The 18,303-nt window shown below is 45.6% G+C and overlaps 1 protein-coding gene across 4 annotated transcripts in view; it reads right to left on the reverse strand.

The window, feature by feature from the left end:
• The window catches only part of SPATA13 (spermatogenesis associated 13), a 148,029-nt gene that overhangs the window by 21,725 nt on the left and 108,001 nt on the right, over positions 1–18,303 (reverse strand). Inside the window, exon 1 of one of the 4 annotated variants that reach the window (XM_043575247.1) lies at positions 9,226–9,454. The exons of the other annotated variants lie outside the window; for them this stretch is intronic. Within the exon in view, the coding sequence (XP_043431182.1) occupies positions 9,226–9,280 (55 nt within the window). The 5' untranslated portion in view covers positions 9,281–9,454. Of the gene's footprint in view, positions 1–9,225; positions 9,455–18,303 lie in introns of those variants that run through there. 4 annotated transcript variants of the gene reach the window in all.

The raw sequence follows: 18,303 nt of genomic DNA on the forward strand, positions 1-18,303 counted from the left end.
CTGACTCAGACTTCCAGGGGTAAGTGGGGTACACCAGGAGGCCTGTGGCAGGAGGGAAAGCCTAAGGGGTGTGGAGCGAAAATATCTGGGCGAATGAAGGTCCTAGCTTTACTAACCGTCGAGCTCAACGACCTTTGAGCCACTTGTTTACCCTCTTCCAACCTCAGTTTTCTCATCCGTACAATGGGAGTAAGTTTTTACATGTCATGTCTCCAGAGGCGTTCTTGCTCTTCTGCCTCACACATCCCCTGTCCAGCTCCTCAGCAAACCGCGACTCTCGCTTCGGAAAGCATCCAGAACCTGCTCAGTTCCCACTGCTCTCCCGCGAGCTCACTCCAGCAGCCCCTCGCCACGTGCTAGGATTCTCACCAAAGAAGCCACAACCATCCTGTCACTCCACTGCTCCAAGCCGTCGGGGGAAAGCCCAAGTCCCCGAAGATGGCCTCCTACCCCAAACGCACTCTGCGCCTCCCAGCCCTGTCACCGGCTGTGGCTCTGCTGGCTGCCCACTTTGTAGCCAGGGTCTCCCTCCTCGGGGTTTGCTGTTCCCTGCACCTGGCATCCTCACGCAAGCACTCAGGCAAGTCCTTCCCTGACCGGCGCACTCAAAACCTCCACTCTCTCCAGCCCCGATCTGCTTTCCCGATTCATTTTTCTGCACAGCATTTCTCACCATCTAACACGCTTTGTCTGCTGTCTGTGTCTCCAACTAAAACGTAAGCTACGTGAAGGCAGTGATTTCGTCTGCTTTGTTCTTAACTGTATTTCTAGTATCTGGACCACTGCCTGGCACACACAGGCACTCACTAAGTATTCGCTGGATGGACGGACGGACAGACGGACGGACGGATGGATGGAAATACACCAACATACAGTCTAAGAGCAGGCCTTTGGGTCAGACAGACTTGGCTTCAAGTAACAGTGCTGCATAAAAATGATTTGGTTTCTTTTTTAATAGTTTCGAGTCCTTGGTAAAGTTTCTTTCTCATTTTTTCCACCCACCCAAACGGTCAGAGAAAGACAGTAATACCCATCTCACAGGGTCGTTTGTCAATCCTCAACAAGTTGCTGTTATTACCTTGCTGTGAGCCTCAAGTGAAATGGTGATGTAGGAAAGCCTTCTGTAAACTGAAAAGTATTACAGAAGTACCAGGTTCTTCACCTCGGCCTCACTACGTGAGGCCAGGCACAGGGTTATTGCTTGGCGGGACTCAGCTCATACAATCCTCATGGCCATGCCGTGTGGCAGGTACTAATCTCCCCAACTTCCAGACAAGCGAACTCAAGTCCCAATAAGACATGGTGTGTGCAGTGGGGACCAAGCCAACGTCATCAGCTCCCACTCACTGGTGTTACCACCCCTGCCAGGACTACCTCTGTTATCAGTGACGAGACAAAAATACTGGACAGATAGTAAAAATGGCTTCCCACCCCGGTTTCAGTACTTCTAAATCATTCTGGAGCATGGCAAGGTTCACCCAGCCCCTGCTCCTCGTGACTACCTTTTCTTCCCACTCACTCCTGATCCCAGTCCCCACCTGGGTCTGCAATGATCTGATTTTGTTTTATCCTTTTCCTTTCCTGACCTGCAAGTCCCTTCTAAGTCGATGACTCCTGTTTCTGTCCTATAATTTACGCACATCTTATGGAGCTGGATTTTTCGATGTCTGCCGTCCAGATGGGAGGGATTTTAGTCCTACAGTTCGATGCTGTATCTGTGCACACGTACTGTATTTACATGCGTGTTTCCCTTTGGAGACCCTAACTTCCTTTAGGGAAGGAACAGAGTCTATTTTTGTATCCCTGGCACCTAGCGTAATACCTGGCAGAGAAAAGGCACTCAAAAATTGTTTAACCGAACTGCAATTTGCTGACGAGTAAACTAAGGTTCCAAGAACTTTTAACTATTTAACTGGGCTACCCGGAGTCGGGTCCGAAGCAAGGTACACACGCTGGGCTTCCTGATTTCCATCCCCACCAGCCATCCTATGTATCACTTCCAAGAACAACTTCTTTTTTTGTTGGTACCTTTTCTTTTTTTCCTTCCTTCCTTCCTTCCTTCCTTCCTTCCTTCCTTCCTTCCTTCCTTCCTTCCTTCCTCTTTCTTTCTCTCTCTTTCTGTCTTTAATGTTTTATTTATTTTTTGAGAGACAGAGCATGACCACAGGAGGAGCAGACAGAGAGGGAGGCACAGAATCCACGGGAGGCTCCAGGCTCTGAGCTGTCTGCACAGAGCCCGATGTGGGGCTCGAACTCACAAACTGTGAGATCGTGACCTGAGCCAAAGTTGGATGCTTAACCGACTGAGCCACCAAGGCGCCCCTCTTTCTTTAAGTATAGTCGACACACGATGTTACTTAAGTGCGAGGTGTGCGACAGCCATTCGACAGCACTGTGCTGTGCTCGCACGTGTAGCTACCATCTGCTCCCACACAGCACTATCACAGCATCACGATATTCCTTATGCTGTACCTTTTATTCCCATGACTCACCCAAGGTAAACTTCTGGAAGCACTGGTTTCATCACGTTCACTAGAAACCACACAGGACTTAACAACTGCATCCTGACAAAACTCTCCCGTGATCTGGCCCCACTCTGCATAAGCCACCTCGTCTCTCACTGTGCACCAAAGCCCCCGGCCACCTCGCCGGGCGGGCCTGTGCACAGACAGGTCTGCACCACCGCCCAAGTGGACCGCAGGTTTCTTCATGCTGCGGGAGCACCTCCTCACCAAGTGAACGTGGTCTCATTTAACTTACCGCCTTCAAAATCTTCAACTACAGATGAAGGTTAGTCATCATGGCTGTCTATTTAGGGGAATTTTGCATGATGTGGAGCTGCTATAAATTCTCAACATGTACCTCAGCACCATTAGGAGAAATAAATATGTTCTAGTAATAAGAGTACATTCAGTGTCTTCCTTTCTCCCTTTCTATTGTGGTAAGAAACCACGTACCATTATATTAGCCATCTTGGCCATTTTAAGGGTACAGTTCAATATTATTAAGTGTATTCACATTGTTGTAAACAGATCTCCAGAACTTTTTCATCTTGCAAAACCACAACCTTATACCCACTAATAACGGATTCTCCCCCCTTCCTTGGCGGCCACCTTCCCACTTTCTGTTTCTTTGATTTGGACTACTTTAGATACTTCGTCGTAAGTGGAGTCACACACTATTGGCCCTTTTGTAACTTGCTTAATTTCACTTAGCACAATGTCCACAGGGTTCATCCGTGTAGCGGAACGTATCAGAACTTCCTTCCTTTTGAAGGTGGAACAATATTCCATTGTACACATACACTGTGTTTTCTACACCCGTGCACCTACTGAGGGACACTTGGGTCGCTCCCAGCTCTTGGCTCTTGTAAGTAATGCTTCAATGAGCGTGGGTATGCAAATGTCTCTTTGAGATACTGCTTTGACTTCTTCTGGATATATACCCAGAAGTGGGATTGCTGGGTTAGGCGGTAATTCCATTTTAACCTTTTTCGGAACTTCCATCCTGTTTTCCACAGTGGCTGTACCACTGTATATTCTCCACAACAGTGCACGGGGTTCCAGTTTCCCCCCATCCTTGCCAAATGTATCTCTTCTGTTGAATATATAGGTGTGGAAAAGCCATTTTTTGAAAACAATCTTGTAAGCACACAGCAAAGACTGTTGAGAATGAAAATTGCTTTTAAAACCCCAAAGCCCACGGGGCGCCTGGGTGGCTCCGTCGCTTCGGTGTCTGGCTCTGGGTTTCCGCTCAGGTATGATCTCACGGTTCGTGGGTTCGAGCCCTGCGCTGGGTTCTGCGCTGACAGCAAGGAGCCTGCTTGGGATTCTCTGTCTCTCTCTCTCTCTCTCTCTCTCTCTGCCCCGCCCTGCTCAGGTTCTCTCTCCTTCTCAAAATAAACAAACATTTAAAAAATCATTTAAAACCCCAAAGCCCTAGATATAATACGAGAGCAGAGACGAGGTGTTCTCATTCCATAGCACTTCTTACAGGTGTGGTCAAACCGAAGGAGAACCTCCTTTATCACCTAAAAGCTCCGCATACAGAGTTTTGGCACATACCTCTGGCCAGGGCCAATTCTGAAACAGCCACACGCCTCTTTCCGTAGAGTAAATATATGTAAATATTCTAAACCTGCATAAAATGATTTTTTAACGTTCTTGTTGAATCGTCAGCATCCTTCTGGAAAGGCTGCTGTTATCTGGGGTCACCGAGGCACTGCACGTGGGTCCCCTCCTTCCCGTGGCCCCGCTTATACAGTCAGATCTTCGGATTCAGCTCTGAATTCTCTCCCCTCCAAACGCCTGCTTACTTCCTGAAGGAACTGGTCACCTCTCCAGGCGGCAGCAGCTGCCTGAGGAAAAATCCCCGGGCCACATTTGCAGCCTGGCCAGAGGCAGCTTCAGGAACAACCGGACAGAGCCACATGGTCATAGAGCACAGACTATTTTTAAGTCAGCAGGACCGTTGCAAGTACAATTAGAGACGATACAATTAGGGATGACATAAGATTTTTTTTGAAAAAAGGCCAACAATAAACAGCTTCCACATTCCTCAGGAAAACATTCCTCCGTCTGAACTCAGACTTTACGCTGGTGAAGGGACGAAACCTGGCCACCGACTCCAAAGGTGAATTTGTTATGACGGGAAATATCAAACATCACCAACGATGGTAAACTTTACTTTGTAACATGTACCAAAGGATAAGGATTTCCCACAGGAGTCTGATTTATACACACAGAAAACAGGCCTGTGTCCTGGTAGGAGCCTTTGTCGGGACCCGCAACATGTCTGCTCCCACTTGGCTTACTTTTACGTGTTTAAGGGCTTTTGAGCAGAGTGATGAATTGCCAATTGGTCTGGGAGTCCAAAGACCTTGGTTCGGGTCCAGCAAGACCACAGAGAAAAAGGCCCTGAGCTCTCTGAGTCTTCGCTTTCTCTTCTGCAACTGAGAAAAATGGCACCCCTCTTGTGTCTCACGGGTTCGTGGGGAGGGCAGATGGCGGGGAGCAGGTGAAGGGTTTTGTCAAATAAAAGGAAGGGAAGAACGAACACAGCGGGCTTCACAGTGAGGCACGTGGCATGGAGTCATTCGCACGTTAGCTGTCGTCACGATGTCCTGACTCCCAACACGGAGTACCTACCGGGCGTCCCTCTTCCTGCCCGTGCGGCTGCTCCGTGAGGATTTCCCCTCATCAAACCGGACTGACTGCAGGGAAATTCCTGCACTTGGAATCATCTGTTACAAACATATATTTTAGCAAACCTCCTGCTGGTCACTCAGACTTCCTCAGGTTTGAGATAAGCCAGTCTCACTTCCCATGTTAGAAACGGAAACGGCCAACACAAGGGAGGCAGCCGGGCAGGCAGCTTGCGCTCAGCTCGGGGCTGTGAGCAGCTCTTACAAAGCCACTGCTGTTTGGGCCAAAAGCCTGAGCACCCGGAGTGACTCTCGAGCCACAGAGATGCACACAGAGGAAATGACCTAGGCCCCGGGGGCCCTGGCCCTTCAACGCCAAAACATGGCACACCACTTCCAGGGCCATTCGTCTTCAGTGGCCCCCACACACCCAGCGTGGATGGCACCCAATCACATGGGGAATGTGTATTAGAACCAAGTTCTCAAGGAGAGTGGAGCTGTTTGCCGAGAATCCATTTCGAAAAGCACACTGAGTGATTCTGACGTCTGGCTAAATGTGGGACCCACGGGAATTAAGCCCAGACTTACTTAAACCCGCACGCAGAGATCTGCTCCAGGACATATGTGTTCTGTTGCCTATCCACACAGCAAGACACGATTTGGAGGGCAACGGGCTCGGATCTCACTGGTTGTGAAAACCTCTGCTTTGGCTACTTTGTACCCCTGAATGTTCCCTGTATTGACAAAAAAGGACAAAATCCCTTTGTCCGTGCTGACCTCTCCACCTGAAACAGCATTCCCACCCAAAGAGCCGATCGAATTTGGACTCATCCTTTGAGGCTGCTCGGCTCCCACTTCTTGGTGATGGGTTCCAAGACTTTTTTCCTATTATCCCCTGACCCCCGCAGTAAGTCTCTGCCTGTGATACTCCAGAAGCACGGTAGCTCACCTCTTAAAATATTCATCACGTTTACACAGTTGTATTTTAGCTGTTTAGCTACAGTACTCTAGTTTGCTGTTCATGTGTCTATCCCTGCCCAACCCCTATCCCAGGGAACTTTCTTTAGGGAAAAGAAACATGCATACTAGTCAGTGTCACGTGACTGGATGAAAGCCTTGAAATATCTTTCATATCTAGAATTTAGAATGTTATTGTCATGAAAGTCACTTTTGTGCCTAATCTAGACTTGGAACCCATTTTCCATAAATAGTATTTTTGAGCCTTTTAAACATATCGACAGGAAGCTCAAACAGGATCCCAGAAACGGACATGCTGGCCTTCACTGCAAACCTTTTATAACGTCTGTGGGTCTTTCGAAAATAATTCTCCCAGCATACAGCTCTCTGTGTGGATTCAGCTTGGGACCACTGCTGACTTCTGCTGCCCAGGATGGTGACGGGAATAAGTCACACCACAACGGAGCTTCATTTACACCAAACCCCCGACAGTGGATTTTGTTTCTACCAACGGTTTTGTGAATTTTGCTTTAAACTACCCGTGAATCCTCCTGCCGCTTCTCAATCTAAAGTCAAAACTTGCCCTAGAGTTGTGTCACATATGCCCTATCTCATTAAGAAAAAAGTCCGCCTGTGCTCATCCGTAAAGTGGGTATTTAGAGCCTCAGATACGAGGGTCTGGGCCAAGACGACGCCCCCGACGTCTCCCCTCCACTCTCTCCTGAGAACACAGTGGCTGGAGAGTCCTCGGCTTCCGCCTGTCCTGGAAGCTCGCCCTCTGTCCTGTCTCCAATCCAGATGTGGGACTCAGGCTCCGCGTTTCTCACCGTCTCGCCGCAACCCCTCAGCTTTTACTTCTGGCTTGTCCCCGGGAGTCCTCTTAGCCAGCTGCCGCTTCTCTTGGGGTTTCTGGTTCTGACCAGGGCTCCCCACGCTGCCACCTGTGGACCCGTCCTGGGCTCCTCTCCCCCACTTGGCTACCTACCCCCCCAACAGCTCTCTGGGCTAGGTCTCACCACCCCTGCCAGCTCCTGACGGCTGCTTCTTGGCTGGCTGCACAAATCCTGAGCAGGAACCTGCCTGGTTTCACCACATCCTTGGAATGAACTCTTAGCATGTACCAGGCACTGCGCTAAACACTTACTACGAATCATCTCACTCAAGCCTGGTAAGCATCTTGGAATTATTACTGTTCATTTATAGAGCAGGAAATTGTGGCTCAAAGAGGTTAAGTAACTGCTCCCAAATGGTGGGGCTGGAATTCAAACCCAGGTCTGTCTGGCTCTAAAACAATCTTGCTACATACCTGCCACAGTCCTGGCCTCACTTAGCTCACGTGGACAGGACCACGACCTGGTGGCCCATCCTCCCCGGCACCCACCTTCCCCCTGCCTGTCCCCGGCAGGAGCTTCCTCCAGAGAGGAGAGTCATCAGGCTGTCCCTCAGGGTCCCCTTGCCCCTCCCCTGGCCCCTGCCCAATCAGGGTGCTCAAATAAAATAGAACCCACAATTTAGCAAACTCCATACTTTATCTTATGCTGGCATATCATTTAAAGTTGACTAAGTACTGTGTTTTCTATCATTTCCTGCACACACACACACACACACACACGCGCGCGCGCGCATAGTATTCTGAGTATATGAAGAAGTCTTTGGAACACTGAACCAGTAAACATTCAGAGCAGGAAAAGAGACAATTTCTACAGAACTGGCCTTCCCAGTTAGAGAGAGTTCCTTCCTTTTCTTTGCAGTCAGGCTCGTCAAAGGAACAGAGCCACCTGTGGAGGTAGGGCAGGAGCGAGGGAGCCCCAAAGGAACATAGGCGGGGGGCAGGGTGCAGAGCCTTGCACAGAAGATTCTGCCCCGCTGCCTCTCTTCAGCTACATGGAGAGCATTCCACCCAAAGCGAGAGGCTGGGTCAGGCCTTCCCTTGGCCTTTGCATGAGTGTGGGAAGAAGGGCTGGGAATCTTGCCCGGGGAGTGGAGGAATGCTGGGAGGAGGAGCAGGGGACAGCAGGGGCTCCCATCACTGACCGCCCGGCCGCCTCTGCTCTCCCACGCGATGGCTTGGCTGGCTTGGCTGGAACAAACACACAGATGCACCCACTGGTGCTCAGGACGAGGGGGGGCGGCCAGCTCCCCTCTGGTGTCTACTCCAGCCTCCGTTGGGCCATGTCAAGCATGGGACCGTGGTGCCCGGCCGCTCAAGCTGACAAGCACAACCGACTGGTAGGCAGGTCTGTGCTCGGAATGCAGTGATCAGTGGGCAGCTTTTTGGTGAAATGGAGTACATGGTTGGTCTTGTTTTTTTTAAATCTCCAGACATAGAAGCCATAACCACATCCCTGTCTGCTCTGAGCCAACACAGAAAACCTATCACAACGAGACGAAGCACAAACTCCAATGGTCTTGCCCCAGCGAGGCCCGAGGCTGCCTTCGAGCTGTCAACCACAATTCTTCCATTCCATGCTGAGTTACTGGCATTGATTTCAGGCAAAAACAGAGGCAAGACTTTCAAAAGCATCCTATTGTATCCACATTGTAGCAGATGGCTAAAATTCTTGGTTTTTTCTTACTCCTTTTAAAGACTACAATCTGTAACTTTCTAGTGTGAGAGTACCACAGTTCCTTCACATTTAAGTAGGAACTGCTTTAGTTGACAACATTCACAAAAATACCAAAAAGAGGGAGAACAGTGCAGTCACAGAACATGGGGCATTATCACTTTTGAAAACAGTAAACAGTCTTTCTCAGAAATCAATTCGTGGCCTTACACGCCCCAAGTTAGCAAGGAACATTTTTACAGACAGCCCAACAATAAGCTCCCAATTTCACGTAATACGAGCAAAAACCAGAACGATAAAAACCAGGCTATAACTCATACAGGACGCTTGCTTCTTTTTGTCTATTTCACACTAACTGCTATACCATAAACAAAGCCACTTTCTTTGATTTACTACATCCACAATTAAGAGTGCCCTCAGACGCTGCACTAGGACGAATGAGCTTTCACAGACACTCACACCGACAAGCAGCAGCAGAGAGAAAGCACTGTAACTTGGACAGAAACAGACTGGAATCAGCAACACTGGCACGATATAATAATTCATTCTGCGCACACATACCCATGTGAAGGCTTTCCAGACTCCAGAATCTTGCTATTTCCCCTCTAGCTACCATCCTTCTCTTTGAAAAACAGCCACATTCAGAGCGGGACTGGGGTGTGACTGAGCATCACGGAGAATCACACAGGCTCTCGGCTACGGAAACCGCAGAAATCGCTTATTCACTGCTTTGACGCTGTGCACACTCCCGGCTGGAGCCTGCCTAGAAGCGGACAGCTCGCTCACTGCTCAGGGCTGCTAAGGTCAGCGGCACCAGGCGGCCCGCGGACGTCAGGGAGGAAGTTCTAAACTCAAGCAAAGCCTCCACATACCAAACCCACACACACACTCACAAGCCTAGCAGGTGTGGTCAAGGGCCGTCAATGAAGGTAGGAGAAGTGTGTTTGCTGCTTTTAATCACAATCCCAAAGCCCAAGTTGGACTTTCAGAGAGCTTTTATTTTTTTTTTTAATTTTTTTTAACGTTTATTTATTTTTGAGACAGAGAGAGACAGAGCATGAACAGGGGAGGGGCAGAGAGAGGGAGACACAGAATCGGAAAACAGGCTCCAGGCTCTGAGCTGTCAGCACAGAGCCCGACACGGGGCTCAAACTCACGGACTGTGAGATCATGACCTGAGCCGAAGTCGGCCACTTAACCGACTGAGCCACCCAGGCGCCCCTCAGAGAGCTTTTAAAAAGGTATCCATTTCACAGGGAAAAAAGCAGGGAGGTTGCTCAGTTAAAAAATGTAGTTAGCATTTTATAACAAAAATTTGAGTCATGATGTTAACTGTAATTGATGAAATCACATTAAAGGAAGAATTTTGCTCAAAAAATACATAGGTAAATATGTGTACACCCTACTAGGTGAGAGTAATATGTACATCTTTCACTACATAAAATGTATGTCCTAAATAATGAAGAGAACTGCTTTTCTTGAAGCATCTCTCTACATGACATACAGCTCATTTATTTCCCCGTACTCTTCGCCATCTTCCAAGTTATGTACAATGAGCAAGTCTTTCTTTTATTGTGAAACAATGATCGTTAACAAACAGTACATACACTTCCTTCAATTTCTTCATGACAGGAAGACACTGCTTTTTTAACTTGATGAACAATGAGATATAATATATGCAAAGTAGTGATCACATGGTCATCCCTCAATAAAAGGTGGTTAAAAAAAATAACAGTGCTTGTCAGTAAATGCATGTTTTACACTGATGGGGGTCAGAGAAGCTGGGTTTAAAATCTGCTCTACCAAACTACATGAGGAAAAGTTTCTAAGTCTCTAAAGAGTTCAGTTTCTGGTCTGTGGAATGGGTATAACTGGGGCGCCAGTAATCCCCTTAGGGTCACCGAGAACATCTTACAGAGTGCTGAGAACATTGCTGGCACTGCACTAGGAATTAGCAAATGTCACCAGTCATGCTGCCAGAACTCCAAAAGCCCGAGGTCCACCAAAAGGTGCTAGTCCCCACAGAATCCACAGCATGAACTCACCAGGCAAATAATGTGATTAGTTACATTATCCATGTTGACTGTGTGCCATACTGTAGACTGTTCTTAAGTATTTGTGGCTATTTATACTGACTCGATGCATCCCACCCTTAAATCCAGCTAAAGAAAATTTTCTGGGGAACTCACAGCTTCAATAATCCACAACAAAGGTGAAATGCATGCAAACACACACACACACACACACACACACACACACACACACAGACTCATAACACCAGATTGGCTTCAAATCTTCCCATTGCAAATATTTTTAGAAAATGATTTATGAGTGGGGTGCCTGGATGGCTCAATAGGTTGAGCGTCCCACTCTTGATTTTGGCTGAGGTCATGATCTCATGGTTTGTGGGTTTGAGCCCCATGTCTGTCAGCGTGGAGCCTCCTTGGGAATCTCTGTCTCCCTCTTGCTCTCTGCCCTTCCCCCACTCATATTCTATCTCTCTCAAAATAAACAAATAAACATTTAAAAAAAATGATTTGAGAGAGTCAAATTTTTTAAAGGATTAATAAAGTAGCTCATGCAAAAGGGGCCTCTCCATTCTTTAAAAAGAAGGCACTAAATTAAATTACGAACTCAAGAGACTCTTTGCAATTGTTTTCCAGAACAGACCCTCTCTATAAGTAAATTTCCTATATGCCACAAGGAATACTAGTTGCATAGTATGGTTCACGAAAAAAAAAAGGTCTACCTCTCGGAAATGTACGAGGATACCTTAGGAGCCACAGGCTCCCAGAAGTCCAAATAATGACATCGGTGTTACTTTAACATAGACTTTCCTCATCTTATTTGGTCACAAAATTCTCTTTTCATAGTAACACATATTATTAACCCTCCCAAAAAATGTGCCAGGGCCTGGCTACTCGCATGTGGTCCATGGACCCATAGCACTGGCATGACCTGGCAGCTGGTTAGAAGGGAAGACTCTTGGGCCCCAGCCCTATCTGTGGAATCAGAATCTGCATTTTAACAAGGTCCGGGCCATTCCAATAAACATTCAGGTTTGAGAAGTGTTGTTTCGGGCAATTCAAGAAACTCTTTCCTCTGCGGCAACATCTTGAATGCTACTGTGCTTTTTAAAAAATCTATTCAGAAACTAATGACGCCCATGGAATGAATGGGTAGATGTGGTTTTAGTTAGAACAAAGAGGCAAAATGCTGAATAAGGAGATAGCGAGCGGTGAAAAGTTGGAATTAATTCTGATGGGTATCCCTTCTAACAAAGTTTAAATTCCAGCAGGAGGCAAATAAAATCCAGAGTGTTTTTGTTTCCTTAAATTTGGGGTTCATTTGTTTCGTTGGTTGGTTAAAATTACAAGCTGTCAAAAAGAAAAAGATCTCTTGGCTGTATTTCTTTGGTATTGTCCTAAGGGACTGTGTGCCCACTGTCACTTTTCACTGTACAGAGGACAGCTCTTCTATCCCAAGAACTCTTTCCAAATCCAGAAATGGGATCAAGGCACTACACTAAGATCCCTGGGAGTTTTCAGACCTTAAATTAAAGGCATTTATACTAAGTAAACTTACTTTACTGCACATTCAAAACAAAATAAAGACAAAAAGAAGGGAAAAAGTAAACAAACAAAAACTGTATTTAAATGAGGCATCTCATCAAAGGACACTGACCCAACAACCCTTCTAAGATATTTTTGGAAGAAGAAATACACAGGTTTGACTTTTAGCCTAACATTTTTTTTTTTTAGTGATTAAAGCCTATATTTACAAGATCAATAAGAATACTACAACAAAGACCTTAAATATAGTTGAAAAAACTCTTAAACTCCACCCCTGTCCCAACACACCCATTAATTTATTCTCTTTGGATATGATTCCACTACATCACGTGATCAGGACTGAGACGTTACCAACATTGATTACTGGCAACCCTCAAAGAATTAAGCAAGGGATCAGTCCCACAAGGCAGTAGAGAAATTTAAATTATATATTAATATCAAATATTTAGAAATCAATGAAGATAAAACAAAAGTTGAAAACAGAAGGAATGTTCTGATGATTTTTGTTGTATGGATGTAGAAATAAAGGTGATTTTTGGCAAAGCCGTCTTAAGACCCATAGATATTCACACACACATACATACGTGAAAAGGAAATGCCATAAAACTGTCGGGGTAAATTAGTAGCGAGACCTCAAACTCACACCTGTGGTCTCCTCTTTGCTTCTCCAGGACTCTTTTCCAAGATTGACTCGATGGCTGTTAAGGTTCCATTTAGCTCTGAATTTCTGGTGTCTTTTTATTTTCAGTACTAGATGGTACAGATTTTCTTATGTGGCCACCTTCTGACTTGTACAGAAAGATGACCAGCATTGGTTTCGACTCAGAGGTTCCCAGCCGTTGCTTCACCAAGGCAGCTGCCGTCCTGCAGGTGCAGAGGTATTCTGAAACTAGGGACATCCCAGCAACTTTACGTCCCCCCCAAGGTTTAGATACGGCCCTATTACCAAGAGCTACAGGACAGGCACAAAATAGTAGGAGGCCCCAGAGGACAGAGTAACACTACCCTTCGGCACGACAACACTGTCAATTTTAGAAATGGGCTCAAGGATGGCTGCCACATCAGCCAAGAACCAAGAAAGTTCCTACGTCTGGCTGGACCGAGCTACGGTCCAAACTCCCGTATGAGCAACGACTACCCAGAATCAAGAGTAATGCAGCATGTGTTCTATGTACACACTCACTCGCTCTCCTCCACTGCTGATATGGGGCTGCAGTTCCTAACGCTGGAAGGCGGGATTCCTTTACAGGAAATAATTTGCCCATTTGCTATCAGTTATTGAAACCAATGCTCCCTTGTCCACTAGCATATATAACCAAGTATCCAGAGTGATCCCTTTATTCTGAATGGATTAAAAACAAGAAATATTATTAATTTACAGAAGTTATGCTATTTTCCAGAGAAATATAAAAAAATATGACATCCAGCATAACATACAACATTTTCTAGAACATACTGATGTACAGCTCCAAACACTTTCAGTATGCTGTTTGCTCATGTACCGCTAAGGCAGGCTCAATTTAGATCTCATCGAAACATCATTCAGCAGCCAGACTCCTCACCACAGAAGGGGAGGACCCAGTCACACAGAGCACACAGGAAATGGAGCCTGAGTTACAACATGCTGGGTGAGAACCATTCAGTGCACACTGGAAAATACAGAGGAAGGAAACATACCTCTCTTTGTGTCTTCAAAGCTAATGCTTTTTAATCTGGGGTAATGTAGACTTGAACACACAAGATGATGGAAAATTTGTTCTCAGTGGCTTAAATAAACCCTCCCATTTGCCTCTACTCCATGCCCCAACCTCTCCAAAAAAGACGCTGTTCCCAGCGTAAATGTTTATTACAACATTTGGACTCACTGAGAAACAAATAAAATATTGCCCTTTCTTTTTTTCTTTTCTTAAGTTTATTTATTTGAGAAAGAGAGAGAGAACCCACGCACGTGAGAGTGAGCAGGGGAGAGGCAGAAAGAGAGAGAGATAATCCCAGGCAGGCTCTGCGCTCTCACACGGGCTCGATCTCACAAGCCAAGAGATCATGACCTCAGCCGAAATCAAGAGTCAGATGCTGAACTAACCGAGCCATCCAGATGTCCCTAACAAATTGCCCTTTAAAAGTAAAGGTAACGTCTTAATTTTAAGACCTCTGCTTCTCCTGTCTTCTGGAAGCAGCATGTGGATTTTTCATCCTTCAGGACCTAGCACACATTTCAGGTCTTTTCTGTATTTACGTGTTTGTCTTCACATCCTTAAGACTGAGCATGCTTCAAACATTATAAGAGCAAAATAGATACTAGAGGAATTTCACTTTCTTCTTTTGTTTCAATAAAAGGCAATTATTAGGGCATGGTCTTAATTAAGTGTCAACACACAGGTATAATGTGCAGATAAAAAAAATCATTTTTGTTTTGTTTTGTTTTGTGATGGAAAAGCACAGCACCAGGAGACAGGGAGGAGAATGGCAGGAATCTGGGCTTTCAAGGCAACCTGATCTGGTCTGAGTGCCAGCTACCCTGCTTACAACTGAAATCCTGCTTAGCTGAGTGAGGGAAAAAGTCCTGGATGGTTTTAAGCCTTGGATTCGTCTGGAAGAACAGGAACACGAACAGAGTACGGACCCGGTGTGGTTGTCGGCTAGATGTTTAGATTTCTTGGCTCTCCTTCCGTGACTTTTAATATTCTTTTACTTTCAAAATCCAATTTCTGAAACCTGTATTAGACACATGCTATTTTGAGACATTTTACTTTTTCTTCATTCTAGAGACATTTAAACAAATCTAAGTTTTAGAACTGAGAATGTTTTTTTAACTGTTAAGATCATAACCATTTCAAGGGTTTGCTGGAAAAATGCTAGACACTTGATGTTTCGGAGACAGAGACTAGAATGCTATGTTCCTTAAAAAAAAGTCTTGATTATGGGCAATGATAAGGCATGAAATGCCAGCTCAGACAACTGCCACTGGAGCGAACGGCATCTCTAAAAACACGCAGGCGCTACGGTTCAAGGCACCGCTGTCCGAGTTTGTCCTACTTGTTCCTGTATACGGGATAATTTCTAAATTCCTCTGACTGCGGAATCCACACTGTCTCACAGCATGGTCCGAAGAGAGTGATTTCAATGCGCTCAGTGTTAGCAGGCAGGAAAACATTTTTACTGTAAGTACGTGCCTACAGACAAGCGAGCTGAGTCATCTGGTTCGCAAATAAATACAAGCAGAGCCTAGTGTCCCCTGGTAGTAGAGTATAAAAGCAGGACGGGGAAGGGAAAAGAGGCCTGGACCAGACTCAGGACGTCCGCACCCGACAACCAAACTCGACACCACCAATACTCCAGCCTGCCCTCCCAAGAACTGTTCAAATTACTCTCAATAGGTGCTAAGCAAGCAAGATCTGATGCTGTATTTTCTCTCTGATTCATTATTGAAAGAAAACTTCTGAAAAGCAGATGCATAAAGAGATAATCCAAACAAGAAGAGATCAGACAAAAAAGGGTAATGGTGTGGTTATGATAATTTCAAGGCATCACACGCATCTTAACGCCGGCTATTTTCTTTTTTTCTTCTGCTTTAACGAAAAGCTCAGTGGAGTCTCTGAGTGATACTTTGGGACATCTTCAGATAATGCGTGAAATCTTGGGTCAAGAGAATCAACAGAAAAAAACTCAGCAGAGTTTTCTCTTTTGCTAATAACCGGAGTGTATGCCTTTGAAATTTGCTTAACCCACATTTGGATCATAATTAAACAGAATACGGTTCCATAAAGACTCCCAGTACTCTAGGGCTTTACTCTTGGACGAAGTGAGCTGTCTAAGGTTAAACTGCTGCCTAGTGCAGGTAAGTAAGTGACTCAGAAGTCTGGCTCTAGACATGGCCCGACAGTCCTCACTGCCACTGTCCTGTATAAGGTCCTCTATTTCTTTGCATGAATGCTAGCTAAGATTTGCTGCATGTCTACTGTGCGCGGAGTCACTCTCACACATCTGTGGGGCACAGAACATTAATATTTCCTTTTACAAACGAGGACATTAAGACTTTGAGGTTAAGGTCACATAGCTAGTCAATAGAGGACTGGGCTTCAAATCTGTTTTTGGACCTAAAGATCTGTGAATGAGAAAATGAACTTTCATAACAATTATTAGAATAACAAATTAGAAGCAGGATCAACAACAACAAACTAAGGCAAAGGAAAAAAATATATTTTCTTTGTTTTGACCAAGTAAAAGAATAAATCAAAGGGTTTTAGTAAGTTTACTAACTTCATCGCAGACTTTTCTAAAAAATTGCTTATTTTCCTACAACTTATTTAATTAAAAAAATCAAGAGTTAAAAATGGCATAAACCCTTATGCTTAAATTTCCTCTGCCTCCTTAATGTTGGGATATTACCCTCATAACCCTAAGTCAAAGAATGGAACTCGTGGTGCATATTTAATATTACTATTTCTTTCAGAAACATTTAGTAAAAATAAACACGGACACATCTGTATCAATGAGCTTTCAGATGCTGCGATGTAAAGCCAAAATAATCTTTTAATAAGGTAGCAAGACAAAAGTTCTTTTCGTTAGCCCCGGCATTTAGGAGAAATGAGAAAGACAACAGATAAAATGCCTCTGCGCTAAAACTTAAAAGTCTTGACGTCCCCCACAGCCTTGCAGGCACCCTCTCGCAGCATTCTGGCTCTGCCCTCCTGGTGAACTCAAGCTGCCTTTTTCAATCAAGGTCAACTCGGTCCTCCTTACCGCTAATCCAAGGGGTATTTTTCAGGGTATGCAACTTCACTCTGGATACATGCGACAGCGTTAACCACTCTGTCCCTGACGCCAGTCTTCCTCTGACATCTGGGACACCACTGACCTGTCCGGCCATTCCTTTCCTATCTTCTTTGTGGATTTTTTTTCCTTTACTGGTCCCCAAATGTTGCTGATCGTCTCCTCATTTTTCACACGCCCATCTCGGATGATAACATTGCCTCCCACAGCTTGAAGGACAGCCATTCATTTACTGCCGACTTTCACGTCTTTACTTCCCTCCTGGCTCCCCCTCCTCAGTATCAGACCTTCACGATGAAGGGCATGGTGAGGACATCACTTAGCTGTCCCACCTGTGCCTCCAACTCAACGTGTCCCCCCACGCATGTGCCCTTCTCCTATACTCCCCATCACCCTATACTCCTCAGCACCCAAAACATCCAACTGGCCTGACGTCCAGGTTTTCATTTCTCCAGGACTACGTTCATGTTCTGAGATCAGGGCTCAGGCCACTTGACCTAGCAACACACTCCCCCGGTCTCCAGAGGGGACACAGTCTAGCCAGCCCCTGCCTCTAAAAATGCCAATCTGATCACCTCACTCCACTTAAAACCCCAGTGGCTCCTACTTGCCCTTGGGCTAGTCTAATCCCCTCACCTGGAGGCCCTAATGGGCAGGTCCTTACCTCTGATCTCTAGTCTAGACTCCTCTCTCAACACTTCAATCCTTCCCTCACCTTTTGCCATAGCTGGGACACCTACTGAAGAGGTCCCCCCTCGCGAACGGTCGGACTGCACGAAAGCCCTAAGTCAAAAACACTACACATGCACTCATGCCATGAACTTGACTTAAAACACCTAAAAGTGCAATTGAATTCATCTTTGTTATCACAAAGGACCAGAGGTCTTGGTGTGTGATCATCTGACCGGAACTCCGCATTCTTTCTTGCATAAGTCACAACGGAATGTGTCGACTGTGATTTCCAGTTTTGGTTTCTTCAAAGTACAGTAATAACCAGAGATGCCCGTGAAGACTTTTGAGTACAGATGTCTTGATTTTTCATGTTTTATAGCTATCAATTCTCATCTAATTCGGACAGGAAATAATTTTTTGGCAATTCACCTTTATTGAATCTCTACAAAGTATTCAATTTAGCTTTCATACATGTCTCTTCAGTCTTACATTTCATTTGTTTATATACCTAAGTTAGATCTAGAATTAAAATAATAAACACAGCTGCCTTAAGTGGGTTTGGAGGCATGCCCTTGACTCCTGGTAGGGAAATAACTCAAACAGTAGGCAGCAGTAGCCTAAC

This window comes from Prionailurus bengalensis, chromosome A1 (genome assembly GCF_016509475.1).
Source record: "Prionailurus bengalensis isolate Pbe53 chromosome A1, Fcat_Pben_1.1_paternal_pri, whole genome shotgun sequence".
Taxonomy (NCBI): domain Eukaryota; kingdom Metazoa; phylum Chordata; class Mammalia; order Carnivora; family Felidae; genus Prionailurus; species Prionailurus bengalensis.